General features: G+C 41.4%; 2 protein-coding genes across 2 annotated transcripts; both read left to right on the top strand.

The window, feature by feature from the left end:
• The first annotated feature begins 847 nt into the window (after positions 1-847).
• Positions 848-4,302, top strand: zgc:195245 (uncharacterized protein LOC565483 homolog). The gene is made up of 3 exons (XM_036532753.1): positions 848-930; positions 3,482-3,626; positions 4,147-4,302. The coding sequence occupies exons 1-3, from the start codon at positions 848-850 to the stop codon at positions 4,255-4,257; spliced, it is 339 nt and encodes a 112-aa protein (XP_036388646.1). The 3' UTR covers positions 4,258-4,302.
• Positions 4,303-5,830: 1,528 nt separating this feature from the next.
• LOC118780317 (probable G-protein coupled receptor 25) lies at positions 5,831-10,700 on the top strand. The gene is made up of 2 exons (XM_036532752.1): positions 5,831-5,850; positions 9,632-10,700. Exons 1-2 carry the CDS (start codon positions 5,831-5,833, stop codon positions 10,698-10,700), a joined length of 1,089 nt encoding a protein of 362 aa, XP_036388645.1.
• The last annotated feature ends 7,814 nt before the right edge of the window (positions 10,701-18,514 follow it).

The following is an 18,514-nucleotide window of genomic DNA, read 5'->3' as shown; positions in this document are numbered from 1 at the left end:
GGGTAAATTTTAAAGCACAAATCCAGCACCCACAAAGTAGGAAAGGTATTCCTAGACAGAATACCTCAACTGGTAAGCTTTTAAGTAGAATCTTCCAGATCTTAAAATAGTGTCTTTAATCTGGCTGCCTTTGGCACCGCTACACTAAATCCATGACTGCTGACCATTTAATTCTGTTCAATTACTTGACTGCATTAAAAATTGGATGAGACAAGGCAGTTCCACACAGATGCATCTTTCATGTGTCCTGCTCTGTGAGATTTTAGTTCTCTGAGTTTGCATAAAAATAGGCAGTGCCTTAAACACTGAAAAATGTGTTCCTTCTTTGAAGGCCAGCAGTCTGGTCTATTCTACATATTGAGTCATTTTAGTCGTTTTACATATTGCATTTTGCAGTCAGAATGAAGTGATGTCAGAAGTTGACACAAGTGTTTTTATCTCTGCTTCTTTGCTTTTTATTTCATGTTTGTGGTGAACCCTCAGAGAATAGGATCTTAAACCTGCAGAAAGGTAAGCCTGAGCCTAAATAAAGCTTGTTGGAATGCCTGCTGAATAGTCATTCAATAGCCCTTTATGTTATTTCACATTATTATTTAATTTTTATACTGCTATTGTCTACCCAATGTGTGGTATCATTTTAGAATGCCAATAACACAGCAGCATCTGTTAAGTTTTCAGTTTCAGTGTCAGTTTTGAGGTTGATTGAGGAAATGTGAACTGTTTGCGTTATTTGTAAACTGCATGATTTCTTTATGTTCTAGAAAACTACATATCCCATCATTCCACACCTAACCTGGCTACTGAGAACACTGAGATCACCCTGCCCAGTAACCTGTCCATTTTCATAATGCCACGCAGCAAACTGACCAATCATATTGTGGAGACACCCAGCCATGATTTGCCACGTGAGCTGTTACTCAGCCACAAACGGTGAGCAACCGGGGAGGGGGGTAGTATCCACCTTGTGTCACTGATGGTAACAAGAACATCTGAGCCCTGTGGAGCCTATATCACAACAATGGAGTCCATCGTCTCCTGGGCAGCAATGTAGTGGAGAGGTAATCAGGGCTCGTAACCCAATGCTTGCAGGTTCATTTCCCAGGAGGGGCACTGCTGTTGTGCCCCTGGGCAAGGTACTTAACCTGGATTGCTTCAGTAAATATCCAAATGCATAAATTAATGATATGTAAGCTATGTCCACTGCTCTAGATAAGGACTGTAATGCTAGTAATGTAATGCAATTGTGAAAATCCATGTCAATCCCCAGATCTGCTACAAGCAATCTTTATTACAAAGGAAAGGTTGCTTGTAGCAGTTTATAGGGTGGGCAGTAAAGGATATAGGATAAAGAATATACAATGGGCACTTTTACCCAAACTGGATACATTTAAAACAGGTCAGTGTCTGGTTTAAGCATGGATTAGTATTTGAAGCTGAGGAAAAGATTCTTGGATTGAAATACCTCACCCAGCCTTGCCTCCTTTTTCTCAGTTCTGCTTGTGGATGTATCCAGTTCAGTAAGTGTGTATCTGTGATCACTGTGTAATTCCTGTGTCAATGTTTCAGACAATGTCAAGAGACATTACTCTATGAGTTATCGTTAAATCAAACAAGAGACCACACCTGTAAACAAACACTGGTCATGATAAGGCAATTTCCTAACGATTCAAAATGCATGAATAACATCAAACTCAGAATGAAGTTTTTTTTTTATTATTTTATACATAATGAGATTCATATCCTTTATTTACATATTTTGGGGGACAGGAGAGCAGATTTCATTTGATCAGACTTTGACATATGTCTCATGCAGAACTGAGACCATGAAGAGGATCCTTTTATTTCCCAGCTTTCTTCAAGTCTCCTGGAACTGCTAAATACACACTGCCTGAGGCCACACCACAGGTCCCAAGTTTGCACCCAGCTTAAATATCAGGGTGACACACAATAATATACATCCTGGTACTTTTCTTCCTGAGAAGCGATAAGGGCTGAGAATAGCATTATCAATATTTGTTGTTGTATCAAGAGTTTGTTTTGAATCAGGTGGTGTTGGGGACACATGGGACATTCTGCTAAATGCTAACCCTACTAGTGGCTAATAAGAATGCTGAAATGAACAGTGTGTCACTACAAGTGGTTTCATGGTCATCTGAGTCTAAGGAGTATTTGATAATAATTGTAAAACACTGAAATGGCCATGTTTGCATAGCTAATAGACAAACAGCACAAAGAGGCAGCACAAAGATATGTCTGTGATATACTGGAAGGAAGTTGCCTTTTTTCTGCTCAGTAACAGTTGCTATTCAGAATAAGCATACAAGGTGCAAAGCCATATTCTGTAGTCCTCTAATTTGTGGCTACTACACTAGCACATGTTCACATATATGAAACATATAGCATTAAAGTGGAAACACAGGCAGTTTCTCACCAGTAACCACAACTGGTGAATGCTTAAACAGTGAAGTTGTGGCTTTGCTATCTATATCTTAATATGTCACACGTTTAAAAAATCTGCTTGTCAAGTGTTATACTGATCGGATTAATGCAGAGACGCTTATTTTGCAAAGTTCTCAGAACAGCTGTGTGAAAAGGGTTAGGGAAAGAAGTGAATGTCACACATGCACACTAAAAAGACTGAAATAAAACTATTACTGTGGTAATTTGCTCATTTCAGTTTGGCGAGAAGTGTGAAAAGATGCATTTATCAAAATGTTAACATAAAAATCCTAAAAGGACTCCTGTAAACTTTCATTCCCATTGTTCCATTTTCCCAGTCTGTTATTATTCCATTAAACTGACATTAATACTGGATCACTTTAACAGAATTATGACTACTCTGCATAGCATTCTCTGCCTAGCTGACTGCAATCTGTTTGACCGTGATATGTATGTAACTTTGAAGATCTCCATGTTTTGTTTGTTATTATGGGCTCTGAGTGACACTACTCAATGAGTGTCCACACTCTGTGGGCAACCACACTCTTTCTGCAATCATGATCTGTGATGAACTGCCCTGTTGACATGTCCTACAGGCAGGATAGACAAATATGGAAAGGCACATGCTGTTAATGTTTGGCCTTACATTTCACTCATGCTCTGTGGCTGACTGGACTTTATTAGTCTTTACATGATCGTGGTCCGTGCATGAAAATGTTCAGTGTGCGGTCCTGCTCAGTGCATGACCATACTCTGTGAGTGATGGCGCTGTTTATAGTACATAGCCACGCTTAGTGAGTGACTGCATTCAGTGTGTGACCTTACTCTTCCAGTGACGGCATTCTGTACATGACCGCATGTGACCGTGCCCACTGCCTGAGACTGTACTTTGAGAGTAACCGTGCTCTATATGTGACCGCATTCGGCATGTGACTGTGCCCACTGCCTGAGACTGTACTTTGAGGGCGACCGCGCTCTGTGTGTGACCGCATTCGGCATGTGACTGTGCTGGGTGTGTGACTGCTCTCTGCTGTGCGGTCAGGGTCCTGCAGGCAGGGGAGAAGCCTGAGTTGCAGCGCGTCCTGGAGCAGCGGAGGCTGGAGCAGCACAGGGAGCAGGAGCAGGCCCTCCAGCCACCCTCCGACCTGCAGCAGGAGCTCCGCAAGAGGCAACTCAAACTGCTGGAGGTACGCTAATCTATGGCCTATGCACACAGTACCGCTGTACTGAAGGAAGTATAGCACTCCATTCAGTACACACACAACTAAAGTACTGGAGATATATTGCTCCGCACCAGGACACATATAACAGAACTACTGAGGGGAGTATTGCACCCCACCCCCGATACACACAGGACTAAACCACAAGGATAAATTTAACTGAGCTGATAATTGAATACACATCTAAGTTGGATATCACTTAACAGTTCCCTGCTGCCCTTTGTAAAAGAAATGCATACATGGAGGTGTGTTTCTACTTGTAAAATATAAAGGTTAAGGTTTGTCAATTTATGTCTTTTAATTTGTGACCTAAAAACAAACGTCTATCTGCATTCAATTCAATTCAAGTTAATTTGATTTTTCAGTTGCAGCAATTGATTCAAGCTCACTCATTTGAGACAGGCACCCCAGTTTAAATGCTTCCAAGCTACCGTGTAGTTCAATGCCTGGCTTCATGCTGCATAACCATGGCGATCTTGTACCACAGTACGAGCGAGAGGAGATAAAGAGAAGGGAAGACCAGGAGAATATTCCAGAGTTCGTGCGGGTCAAAGAAAAACTGCGACACATCCAGGCAACAGGGGCTGAACTCCCATGATCCTCAGCAGAACTTCCTTGGTCCTCAGCTGCTCCTCTCCCTGCTGCTGCCTCACCACAACATTCTCCTCGTCTACCACCACTTAGGGCAGGTAACATCAAGGACATCACCTGAGCCCCCGACCTCAACTTCACTGGACCCCATCTTTTCTAGTTCCCATAATGACTGCAGAACCACCTGACTAAGAAGCAAAGGGTGATGGGATACCAAAGGATCTTCTCTGCACTAAATCAACAAAGTCAATGAGTTTATTCTCCCTTCCGAAACCAGGCATCTTCTGCAACAGGGCTCGAAATTATTTATTATGTTGCAAAATTCAAAATGAATCAGGAAGATGTTATTTTGAAATATGCCTCTTAACTACAAATTTAACCAATGAACAAAAGCCATGGAAAAAGGAACAAATCAAACCCATTAATATGAAAAAACATATACAAATTCTGCTGGCTGTGAATGTATTGAGATGCAGAAAGGCGAAAGAGAAAACCATACATACACATACATATGAGCAGGACACTCTTTAGTGGGTGTGAGTGGAACTCTGTATATTTGGTTGCAGTGCTAGAGTAGCTTTTACTGTAGTGTATGCAAGTAAATATGCTGTGAAACTGTGATATGTGTTCACTATGAATGTGTGTTCAATATGTTGTTCACTGTGAATGTATTATTTTTTATGGCATTTTTCTATTTACCAGAGGAGGAAAGAGGAGTGAAAGCACGCTTTCTGAAAAACATTATGTAAGATAGGGCTGCACCACCCTGATCCAGGAGGCTGGGATCCAGTGAATATGTACAAGAGCATGCTGTGAAACTGTGAGATATGTTGTTCTGTTATAGTAAACGCATTGTGAAAGTATTATTTTTGTATGATATTCTTCTATTTGCCAGAGGAGGAAAGAGCAAAAGGACACTTTCTGAAAGACTTTATGTAAGACAGGGCTACACCACCCTAATCCAGGAGGGCTAACGGGAATCCAGGCCTCCATCCAGGTGCTTAGCCACTTGCATCAGTGAATCACTGTCTTGATTGAGCATATATAGCTATTGTGCCCCAAAGATGTGCACTGTTGACTAGACCTGCAATCACTGGTTCAGTCCTATTGCCTGACTGGCACCACTGGCTAGCTAATTAGTTAGCTACATATTGTCTTCTCAGAGTACTCAGTTCACCATCTAGCAAGCTGTGTGAAAAGGTAGCTAACTACCTAGCCAAATATGGTATGCATTCGAATGATAGGTGTGTGTCCACACTGTGTGCTTGATCAAAGACATTTCTGCACTGACTCCTCTTCCTCTAGACTGGAGTTGATCAGGTCTACAGTAAGGCATGGGTTTATTCAAGGAAGGCTAGTAACATATTATATTAAATGTCAAATCAACCTATAGACACAGTGTGTTGACATTTTGGTTGACATACAGTAGTTTGAGAATATGAAAAATACAGTAGTTTGTGTGTTCAGACTGACCAAGATCCAGGTTTCTGTCCTGTTTTCATTCTGAGTTGGATGCTTTCACCAGTGAAGCCAATGGCATTATAAAGGCTCAGTAAATTAGGGGGGTTCATTTACAGTCTATGTACACTGCTGTACAGTAGTTTGGGTAAAGGTTGCCTGCTAGTTGATTTAAAACATGAATTCTCTTCATTGCTTTAAGGTTAGAGTTTCAAGGATTGCAAACTCAAAAGCAGTTTGTATAAGGCTCATAGATTTCTTCACTCACCCCTATAAATATTCATGTATTACAAATATTCAAAAAAACTTTATTAGTATTGCAGTTATTACTTACAGTTACGAGTGATCACACTAGGTTTATCATACGGTGGTTGGCTAGAATGTTTCATGTATTCTGGGCTGGTCGTGAAATCTTGTGGTGCTGGTCAAAGGTTTGTTTTAAATATCAGCCAGAATTCTGATGAAAATGCAGCATTTGTAATATGTTTTGCTGTGCTTATTCCTTTGCAACAAACATTTCTTGTGAAATGTATTACATTAAAGCAATGCATATATGTTGTATGAGAATGAAGTAAAATCTCTCTTCTGCAGCAGGGCTGTGAATTTCTTCTTCTTCAAACTTCCATGGGATATTAACCAACTGATTTTTGGACCTTTTTTTAAGGCTTGTTGTTTGTCAAATAGAAAGGGATGCATGCCACCTCCATCTAGATTTTAAATTTAAATGAATCATATAAAATCAAAGCAAATTTTATTTGTTCTACTGTATTTTTACAGCTGCGTCACAAAGTGGTGTACATGTAGCATTGGGGATTTGGTGTACATGTAGCATTCTGGATTTTCTAGAGAGAATTAAAAAAACAGAAAACCCAGGGCCAATTGGGAAAAATACTGGAAAATTACTCCCTGACCATGGAAAATGCAGCAGAGTGACTCCTGGGAAAAGGCAGAAATAGTATACTAGAAAAACATTGGGACAGCACATAAAAGGCATCAGTTCATTACAGCAGTTCCATTCTATAACCACTGAGGTGCACAGGGGATGGAATGGTGGCCTTGGGCAAGCCTTCAGTGGAGACCCTCCCTCTGACAGTAGACAGTACAGCAGTGGTCCAGGCATCATTACATGCATTTACATTACATGCATTTTGTGTGTAATGTAATGCATCATGTTCATTATAACTGGTAAGTCAGCAGGTTGCCATGCCTCAGAAGCACTTGCTGGGAGAGACATAGAGAAGAAGAGAGAGAGAAGGCGAGAAGGAGAGAAAAAGGGAGCAAAGGCAGTGGTTGGAACAGGAGGTCCAGGCAATTTCAGTGCAGTAAGTTATGGAGCAGTGTGACATTTTGTAGCCTCAGCAAGCCTAAGACAATAAACAGGATGTCTTGACAAACAATGTGTCCTGAATGTTGATTCACTCCAGTGAAATGAAATTTCTAAATTCTGAATTCCAAGAATGAATCAAAGAAAAGTGTCAAACATAGTAAACACTACAAAGTGTGCCTCAGCTTCGAACTCAACAGCAAAACGCAATCATTCAGATGAATCGCCTTGAATGAAATGCCATCCCCTAAGTATTTATCCCCATCCTTTTTGGTACAACTGTGGTAAATGATTTTGACATTTAAATTCTGATTCAGGATTTGCAGCCTAAAGGCCGCAAGTGCCTGGCTTAACACTGCTGTTGCACTCTTAAGCCAGTCTGTCAAATTTCAAACAAGTAGGCTACCTACAGAGTAAGTTGGAAGTGAATGGGCGTCAGTTTGTTTTGAAATGTGCTGGGGACAATGACGGGTTCGACGTGTTCACACCTTTTTAAAGTGGTGGGGACGAAATGGGCCACGACAAAAAGTGGTGGGGACACGCCCCCACCGTAAATTACGCCTATGAGGAAGTGGGTATGTTGCGGGACTGAGAACGTGACGCCTAGCGAATCGTCAGAAGACTGAGAAACCTCCTTGAACACAAGTTATGTGTACAGTTAGTTATGTGCAATCGCTACTTTTGCTTCACTGTATGGTGTATGGTTTCTATCTGGACATCTTAAGAAACTTAACATACAACACCTGCAGTTAGAAGGTATATGATTGGAATTAATGAGAAAGTGATCTGCCATCGAGTGTCAAGCAATTATAAGTAATAATACAGTAATATTAGTAACTACTGAAAATTGCACATCTACAATCCATGCAGCAACATTACACTTCCAATAATTTGAGCTTCTCTGAGGTTCTCAGTAATTGAGGTAGGCTAATGCACCGGTTTTCAGAAGTGTTAATATTTCCCCATTAATATGAAACTTAAAACTGGCTCGCTGAAATTAATCAGAGTACTCAATGACCCCATTTGTAAAATTCCTTCCTATTTTTATTCCCCATGGCCTACTGTGTGTGTAACTGTACTACTGTACATGCCTTATACAGACTTATGGGAAAAGCAGATACAACTATGTGCTAACTGCACGGTGACATTACTCTCTCCGTGCGTTTCCGATTTAGCGAGGCGTTGCTCGCATTTGCTTGGGAAAACGACTTTACGACGGCGATAGCCCGTGTCTCCAGACCTGTAAATTTCACCCATTTCAACTGGATGGCGAATACCACGGACAGTTTTTGCGTCCTCTACTGCCTGAACATCAGTAGAAAACCCGGTTCTTTGAATGGGGCATTCTTAATTTGAGATAGCCCCGGTGCTATTATGGGTCTTAGGGGTGCATTGCACCCCAAGTCTGGCCTCAATGCACCCCCCAGTTGTCTTCTTATACCCTGGTGTCTACATAGTATGACTTTTTGCGCACCCCCGTGGATTGTAGTTGTACCCCTCTGTATTTCCTCCTGGCGCTGAGCCTGAAACGGTATAAAGTTCACTTAATACTGTGGTCATCTTCAGTCGCGCTTGAACGCTTTGATAAAACGAACGCAGCCTTTGAATATCTGATGATGTAGAATTAACATTTGTCCGTGTAGCTATCATTACTTTAAACGGTGACCCGCCGTAATGATTCTCATATATACTTATATTTTCCATTTTACAAAATGTATAGATTTCATTGGGCCTGTATTTAATTTTAAGTGGAGATATAAATACAAGCATCATGCATTACATGCAGATACTTCATGAAATGTATTGTTAGGAAAATGTTTCGTAATTTCCCCACAATTGTTTTCATGCATTCGATCTAAAAACCCGAGCAATACAAGCATTTCCCCCCCATTCACGTGAGAAAATCTCAGAAATGACCGAAACCGCTTCATGTCTTCCAGACTTACGCGTTTCAAATGTTGTTCGAAGAAAAGCGCGATTTAATGTTTATAGAGCTTAGGTCCTCATTTCAAGCAAGATTATTCAGAACGGAATTGTTATATATTTTACTAAAAAATGAAATGAATTCATCAGATTCCACTTGGCATATTTTCTGTGACTGTGTTGCTGTGTTGCTGTGTTGTGACTGTGTGGAGAACTGCAATAACTAACAGGGGTCCTTTTTAATCTGGACCTTTTTTAATGATGAAAAAGAAAATGAAGTATGTTTGTACAATAAACGAAGCAATAAAGCAGGTCTTATCTCTGACATTGTGAGCAAATATATACACAACTGAGGTAGCTTTACTACGTTATTCAGGGGGAAAACCAGGTACTCTTTCAGGTGGTCAAAACAAATTTTTACAGGAAATGCCACTCAAGATGCCTGCATGCCTTGCTCTTCGTTGGTGTTTGACTGAAGTGGAGATTAAAAGAGAAACTAAACGATGCTGAAGACATTCTGCAAAAAAGAGAACCTGGCAGTGTGGTTTGTGAGCATGTGACGCAGTACCATAGTATGCCTTGTACCAGCGAGCGTGTAGCACACAGGTCCCATATCTCAGACGTGGTTGTTTCTATAGTAGAGACTAATTGGATCAGTTGAAATGGAAGACTATAGTTACTTCTACGATGAGAACTACACAGAGCTGCTGGACTGGAATGTGAGTGAACATGTTTGCCAGGATGTAGTCCTTCCTCTCTCTCACATCTACCTGCCCCTGTTCTACTTTCTCATATTTTTCACGGGCGTCTCAGGAAACTTCTTCGTGATTGCAGTCATGTGTGGGAAGCACAAGAGCAGCCGGCTGGTGGATACCTTCGTGGCCAACCTGGCGATGGCTGACCTGGTGTTTGTCTTCACGTTGCCACTGTGGGCGGTGTCTGCTGCTCACCACCACCGCTGGGACTTTGGCAATGCCCTCTGCAAGCTTAGCAGCTACATCATCGCCGTCAACCGCTTCTCCAACATCTTCTTCCTCACCTGCATGAGTGCCGACCGCTACCTGGCCGTGGTGCGCCTGCTGGACTCTCGTTTCCTGCGGACCGGGCGTGGCGTGCAGCTCACCTGCGGGGCCGTGTGGGTGTCCTCGCTGCTCCTGGGCGTCCCCTCGTTGGTCTTCCGTGGTGTGGTGCACCACACAGGCGATGACCTCTGTGTGGAGGATAGGGAGTCACCCGTGTTCCTGGGCCTGAGCCTGGCCTCCTTCTTCCTGGCCTTCCTGCTTCCTGTTGCGGTAATCCTCTTCTGCTACGGGTCCATCCTTGCCAGGCTGCGGCACCACAGAGTACCCAGGAACCCGCAGAGGGACACGAGGCGCCGGCACTCACTCAAGATCGTCTTCGCCATTGTCGCGGCCTTCCTGGTCTCTTGGCTACCTTTCAACACTCTCAAGGGTGTCCTGATGGGCTCCAGGGTCCTGGGCGTGACCCTCTCCTGCAAGACGCACAACCTCCTCGCTCACGGCCTCATCCTCTCATCCTGCCTGGCCTTCTTCAACAGCTGCGCCAATCCAATCATCTACCTTCTCCTGGACCGACACTTTCAGAGCCGTGCCCGTGGCTTCTGCTTTGGGGGTCTGGGCCTGTACCAGGGGGCGTCTCATACCCCCTCCGTTGGCGCCTCTGACACCCACTCTGGGTCTGCCATCTCCCGCACCCGCCTCTCCTCCATCAACCTGTCCAAGTGATACCTATTCATTGCACTGCCTCCTTGGCTACTGGAGTGAACATCACTGGGTCTAACCAGAGCCACACACCGAAGTGTTGCTTCAGGTTTCAAATATCACAACACAAAGCAGGATAATAGCATTATTTGTTTGCTAAATGTTTATTGCACTGAAGGTTGGAACACAAGCATTAGTAAGTGAATTTCCTTATGTTGACACCTTCCTACATGATGTGAATTATTTTGGCAAAAAAAAAAAAAAAAAAACAATTTAAATAATTTACAAGTACTTATGTATAATAAAATGCTAAAATCTGAATATCTGAAGATAAAATATGAATTTCAGATATGAGCAAGAAGAACAAAAGCAAGAATTGATTTTATTCTTTATTTAATCATAATTAACTCATAAATATGGACAAAGACAATCAATTCTTGCTATTGTTCTACTAATGGATAAAGACATATTCAAATTATATCACTGCATTAGATATTATTATATGTTACATGTTATTTATGATTATAATCATTCTATTAAAATTCTTGCATTTGTGGTCAGACGTGTGAGCAAAACACTCTGCACACAAAGAGGTTATTATTTCTATGGTATGCCATTTTTAAAATTATATTACATTTAAATGATATGAAATATCAATTATGAATATAAATTATGTGTATATCAAATATGAATTATATTGCTGTTTCTCTCATGAATTTATGCATGTAATTTTGCAATGTACAAATTCTATGCAAATGTACAAATTCTACTGGATGCACCTCTGTAAAATCAATTGTTACATATATGAAATAGAACGCCTGACCTATTAACCTGAAATAAGTTTGAGATATTTTATTCTTATTTCAAAAATAAAAATTAATATAAATTTGATGAAAACCTACATTTTGTGTAATACCTATTGCTAATGTTCTAAAAAAAAAACAATTCCATGGTGTTTATGTGCACAAGATTTCAAAATCTGATTATGCTGCAAAAATTATGTAGCAAAGTGTTCTTTTAAGATGTTTATTATTTCTCATCGGAATAATCAGACAGTTGATAGCAAACATGGAGACCAACATTCACAAGTAAAATAGAATACTAATAAAAACAGCTCTGACTCATTTTCACAATTCATGTTTTTCACCACCTTGATAAATATTACAGGGAATAGAATGGGTCCATCAGCTGCTTCGCTGTTGTTCGCGCCGCAGCAGATGAAATGAACCGGTGCCCTCTGAGGGTGTCTGCCTGAATTCAAGGGAGTTACAGATAAGAGTCAAGCTGAGGTCGTTGTATGTTAGATTGCTCAGCTCAGCACACCATCTGCCACCTTAACATCAGTCAGAATAAGCTTAAGTGCTGAACCAATGGATGGTGATACTATTTGCAGGTCAACATGGCTGATGGGAAGTTGTGCTTGTGAAAAGGCAGAGTTTACTGGTACCCTGAGAGTCAGAGGTACTTCCCGTGCCAGCTCTGTAGAACCTGTTGGACCTCACATAACTGACACAGCTTTTCACATGAGAAAATGAGTAGGAGGCTTGAAGACCTGAGAGTTCAAAGGGTCACTTTTGGGTGTACTCCTTGGTGCCCTTTGAGAAATGAATCATCCATTACCAAAAAGGTTCTTGAGAAACGTGGCTTACAAACCATTCTCTGAGAACTTCAATTTGTTTCCTTCCCTCAGTAGTACGCACACATAGGCTCTTATTTTTTGCCATGTCTTTGTCTCATTCGCACCGAAAGTTGAAAAGTTGAATTGCATTTCTCAGACTTTGATCTATTCAAAGTGTTCATAACCCAAAAAAGTAAAAAAAGATACAGTGATGAAGAAGATGCTTTTAAAATCTTCAAAAACATTGATCAGTAGTAACTGGCTAACAACAGAAGTGTGTGCAAAGGGTGGTAGTATATTGGTTCTTTCAAACAAAGAGTTTGAGCCTCAAAAAAACAGGACAGGATATCATGGGCATTGTCCCATAAAACAATCCAAGCCACCTACCACAACCACATCCACTTTGACATGCATGGGACATAAGAACATCATCTAATAATAGGACAATAACAGAACAAACGTAAGAACATGGGAAATGCACTTAATAAATCCGCTAATGGTGTACTGTGTCTTGTTTAGGGTCCTGCTGACAAGTGTGGCTTGAACAGATGCACATGTTACTTTTACATTTCTGCTGAGACTGCAAATAATGCTATGCTATTTGGAAACGAAAATGCTGATTGACCAACAATATCCTTGGAAGTTGAATTCATTTTGATCAGTAATGAATTTAGCAATGTAGCAGTAATGAAATCATAAATAAAGCAACTTTTAAAATCACATCTAAAATCGTTCAGTTATTATCTTTTGATCGCAGTGACTCTAGCAGCTTCTTGGCAGTTACTTAACTGAACTGAGGTCAGTGCTTATCTTGCTGTATTTTGTGGCAGTTATGTAACTGAGAGAACTGAGATCAGTGCTTATTGTGCTGTCTTGTTGTCACAATGCAGCAGCTGAGATGACAGTGCTAATTCATTTATGTAAAAGTGGGTTTGCCTGTGTGTGTGTGTGTGTGTGTGTGTGTGCGCACACACGCATAAACACACACACATCTACTGTTTAAGTGTTATGTGAAGTAGGTATGGAAGAAATAACTGTTTTCAAAATGACCATCATTATTCACTCACCAAAAATTTCAAAAGAAACAGCGGTTTCCACAGCTCCTTCCAAACAAACATAAAATCAACCGGTGTCCTCGTAGAAAATCCACCTAAGGTGAGCCAGGGCGTACATTCAATCTCTGCTCTGCTTTGTTGGAATGTGCCTGGTTGTACTAGGTGAGCACCTTTCAAGATGGGTTGACCCATGACTGGGGGCCACAGCTACTGTTAGCTCCCTGTCATTCTCTGTCCACCACAGGGTGCCAGAGACAGCAAACTTATGCACAATTAGGCCATACACTGAGAATAGGTCTTATTGCCCCCAGCCGAATTGTGGGGCCTCAAGTCAGAATTTGTACTGCTCATCTGGGGAAGCTGTGTCGCAACCTCTGTCCCTTTTTCAACCTCTCTTCAGAGCTGGCAGGCTGCAGTTTCCGCTCACAAAAAATGCCGACAGCAACCACCAAGATGCTTTCCCTTGTATCAATGCTAAATCTTTTTTTTTCCACTGCTTTGTACAAAACTACCTGAGTGACTGCTTGCCACTCATTTCAAAATATTCACAGATGTCTTCAAAATTAATATGTCAGAAAAAAATGTAATGCCCTGCTTAACATAGATGTGGGGGAATTTGATTGAGCATTAGTTTGATTATAACTCAAAACTTTTGATACACTGCATGCACTTGGCAAGCAACAGATGGCAGTTCATCATGGCTGCCTTCTTTTTATCTGAAAACTTGTGGGTTGTTTATTCTGGCTTTTCAGTATTTTGACATGAACTGTTTCATCAGAAACACTTTTTTTTTAGCTATGTGTGACTCACAGCTTCTTCTGTGCATATAATTATCAGAAATGTTGCTGTTCTGCACACCTTCAGCAACAGCATAACCCAACTAATGAGCACCAGCTGATACTACTCTTACTGTAGTTTTGTGGGTAACCGACATGCGATTTTGCAGATGGCAACTTGATTCATTGTTTCCTTTGTTCTGTCTAGGGCCACACCGTGTCATGCTGGCTTTTGTTCCAGCTACATTTTGTCAATACAGTTAGACTTTGTTTAACAAGTAACCTTTGGATTATGAGCCCAAGTCTTTTTCGCCTTGTTGTCGTTTGACCTTTGGGAAGAACTGCAAGAGCTGTTTGGGGTCTACGCTCCTTCACTTGGTGCCTCATGAATGGTAACATCCCTGAAGGAAATAATGGGAATAATTTGACATCTGTGTCTGAAAATGAGGGGCAGTGCCAAGTGAAGTTAATTACGGTAGATGGAACAATGGGTCGGGCGCTTGGCAGTAGGTGGTCAGTACTCATGTTGCAAATGCGGATGAAAGCCATGGTGACACTCAACTTGCATGCATCTATACCTGCGGTTGAAACTTGGAACAGAGTCTCATGGAATGATGTCAATGTCTGAAGGGATAGGCAAAACACCATGAAGGCCATTCAGTAGTTTTAAGTGTGAGGGAAAACATGAATGTGTGTGTGTGTGTGTTGGGGGGGGGGGGCACATACATCCACCGCTCCAACAAAGGTGTAGGCCAGCCACCGACATGACAGCGCTTTCACGTACGCCCACAGCGATGGAACATGCGTCTGTTGTGCACTCTGAGTTCGAAACTCACGCGTTGACGCGACCAATGCAAACTGAGAGCGGCCGGTAGCATTGAATAAGCAGAGGTGAGCCTGCCATGAGGTAAGCACAGAGAGAGAAAATTGCTAAAAGACACAGACACCTTTGTGGTTCCCTTGCTACTGCTGGCCTGTGCGAATCACGTGTCTCTCAAGAAAGCAGCGGATGTGTGGGAAGGCAGCAGAGAGCTGACCACACAGTGTTCATGTATTTATCTTCCTTTTTTAACAGAGTCACCAACTGGACCTTAAACATGAAAATAAACTTTGGAAGAAAAGGTGTGGGTGAGAGGAAATTTTTGGCCCATCAGATAAGAATAGTACAGCTTTGTAGAAAACCCGCAGATTTTACTCCATTTCTCCGTGGAACCGTGCCAAAGCAGAACACGATCCCTGCATGTGCAAGCGTGTGAGACTTTGGGGAGATGGGGCGGGAGTTACGTCTGAGTGCTTCTTGCCAGTTATTTCAAAACATTCAAAAACGTCTTAAAAATTAAAATGTGTCGAAACAAACAGTGCTCTGTTCAACATAAATGTTAGGAGATTTAAATTAATCTGATTATATGCATGTTAATCTGATTTTAATCCGAAACGTTTTGCAGTTTGTTTTATGTGTAGTATCGTGGTGTGTTTTGGATTCTGTGATGTGTGATGTATCTAGTCAGGTTGCACAGGTTAACTTGTGGTAGGGCTTAAATAGTGTTATGCACACACTCACTGGTCTGGGAGTGTTGTTAGCCTGGGCTGACACCGTTGCTCATTCAGCTTGAATGGATACACTTCTGTTCTTTTGTGGTGGAAGTTGCTCTGGTTGAGAGTGTCTGCTAAATGAATGTGATGTAATGTAACATAAAACATTTCAAATGCTGAAAAACACTTCATGCATTTGGTAGATTTTTTTGGCTTTTCAATGTTTTGCAATTGACTGAGCTGAACTTTGAGAAAAGGAAAAACTAAACCCATCCATCAACTTTTTAGTACAGGTTTAATTGAGACCTTTTTTGGAAGCACATAAAATCATGACTTCTTATGTACATATGATAATTACAAATGTAACTTGCATGTATTCAGCAGCAACATATTGCTAATATGTCACTCCTGAAAATTGAGAGACGCTCATGATCTGTGGAATTCGGAATTGAATGTTACAGACATTGCCCAAAATGACATTTATTTATTGATGGATTTCTTCAGACCAGTGATCAACATTTCAATTTACAATTCTTTACAAAAAGGCAGTATGGTATACGAATTGTAATAACGTCGTATTCCAGGATTGCTTCACACCTCTCACTACCGAGGTTCCTCCTTTCACCTTGGGGGAGCCACCAATAGGGGGAGCCAGATGGCAGGGAAAGAAATAAAAGAACATAGAGGAGGAGAATGAGAGGCTGAGGAGAGTGGGGCACAAAGATTTTGCTCAGTCAGGTTTTCAGTTTTTCACTTTTGATTCAGCAGAAGGATTGCTTCTGAATTACATTGACTTGGTATGTCACGCTTTAGCTACAAAAAACATGCTCTTATGCTCTTACCAGAAAGACTTCTCTTAAATGAACACACGGTCCAATGTGAAGCCTTGAAAATAAGTTATAAAATGCACACAGCAAAAAATTAAAATCAATAAAATGCCAATTTCAAGGGAAAAATGAGTACTGAGAAGTTTCCCAAGAGCAGAACCTGTGATCCCTGTATAGATACGCATAACTGATATTCCCACTTTGACTCAAGCCCTGTCTTAAGTGGTGATGTTTCCTCATGATGTATTTGTGCAGTATCAATGCATGAGTAAATCTTGCCATGCAAGGATGTGGTGAACCTCAATTCTTCATAACGCTACGACTGAAGCTTTTAAGACACCCAGCAAGGAACTGTGTCAGTTCTAGGAGAAATGCACATTGGCTCATTGTCACATAATTTTCAGTAGTATTTAAATAAACTGGATTCTGGCTTATCATTCTGGTGAAATATATGCAGGATCTACAAAGTCTTATGAGTTCTAAAAGTAACAGAAATGTGCTTGGTTTTCATTTAATCTAACATGGCATAGCAGTATTTATATCAGGGTGACTAACAGATGTATAAAATGTTAAGTATTTAAGACATTATAAATACTGAAAGGATCAGGAACAAATAAACCTTATTATACATACACTTGGGTTTATTATCTCTGTGACGTTGGTTGCCAAAGGTACATCTGAGAAGCTAAAGTTATAACTCCTCAGGAGAACATTTCTGCTCAGCTGTATGGGAGACAAACAGACTTTGTTTGGTCTGACACCTGGATATTGACAGCCCAAATCCCCCTTGGGGACGGTAGGCAGTGGAGCTATTCCACATGGCTGTGGATGGGAATCAATATGCAGGCAGTCTGGGTAACCCCCTGCGTCCACAGTGCTCCCAAAGGCCTCCTCAGTCCCTTTTTGCCTTTCAGATGGAAATGGGGTGCAGTTTAATTAGTTGATCTTTTCACTCCAGCACGGGACAGGGGAGGACTGAGGACCATCTGCCAGGTCAGCGCCAGGACCTCATCAGGGTGAAAAAAAAAAATGTGTATGCACGGGGGTGGGGTGCAGTGCCTGCTGTGTGTGTGTGTTGGGGAGGGGGGGGGAATTATTCCCTTCCTACCAGACATTGCACCACTCCTCTCTGATGTTCAAAAACTGATTAGAGATCAGTGGTGTCCTGGGGTATGGATATATAGTGGTCAGCCCCAGGAAGTTGTACTCTCACTCCTGTTGTTCTCATGTAGCCTTGTATCACCAAAAATGTAAAGAATATTTGGCCATAAACGCAAAATATATTTTTTATGTATATATTTGTATGATCACAAACCCGTGGTGTCCTGAGTTATTACCTCTCGATTACCTTTGTTCGCATGTAATTTCAAATCGAAAAACATTGAAAAATGCGAACAATGACTTTGTACTACAGACTGTTAAGTCTGTAGTTGCGAAAAACGTTTTTCTGCACTTTTTGAACGGTTCTGAGAATGCGACAGCGACTCGCAAATAAGTGTAAAGAACACTATGCAGATGCGCGAGTGGGCCTTTGTTGACACTAATTCATCACTTCTACAGTACTAATAGCCAGCTGCCTAGCGCACTCGCCGCTTGAATGAACTTTTTTTCTGAGCCATTCTCCTGCATACAGCCTCCCGTTTGCTTGCCCTCGATGGCCTCCTCCCCTCGTGTCGTGTGCTGCTTGAAGTAGCACATTCAACCACTTTAAAAAGTTTCTGCGGGGAGACCGAGTTCCATTAGTTTGAAAAAGTAGGGTGGAACTCCATGCGGAAAATGATGTACTAGTTGTTATTACTTGCTAATTTCCCCCGAATACGTCTGTCGAAAGTGTCTGCTAATGATAACTTAGAAAAAATAAGTTAATACCAATAATAGCCACGACTTAATCTCACTTAAACAAATGTGAAAAATACATTTAGTTAGTGTATCCCCCTTTCTGGAACACCGAATGGTATAATCCGTAGACAGACGTCCCACTCCCAAAACATTTGGGATGCTCAACTAATACTCCAGCCAGTGAACGGGA

The sequence above is a fragment of the Megalops cyprinoides genome, chromosome 7 (genome assembly GCF_013368585.1).
Source record: "Megalops cyprinoides isolate fMegCyp1 chromosome 7, fMegCyp1.pri, whole genome shotgun sequence".
Classification (NCBI taxonomy): Eukaryota; Metazoa; Chordata; class Actinopteri; order Elopiformes; family Megalopidae; genus Megalops; species Megalops cyprinoides.
The sequence above is the reverse complement of the archived record's forward strand: the minus strand, read 5'-3'. Positions and strand labels throughout refer to the sequence as shown.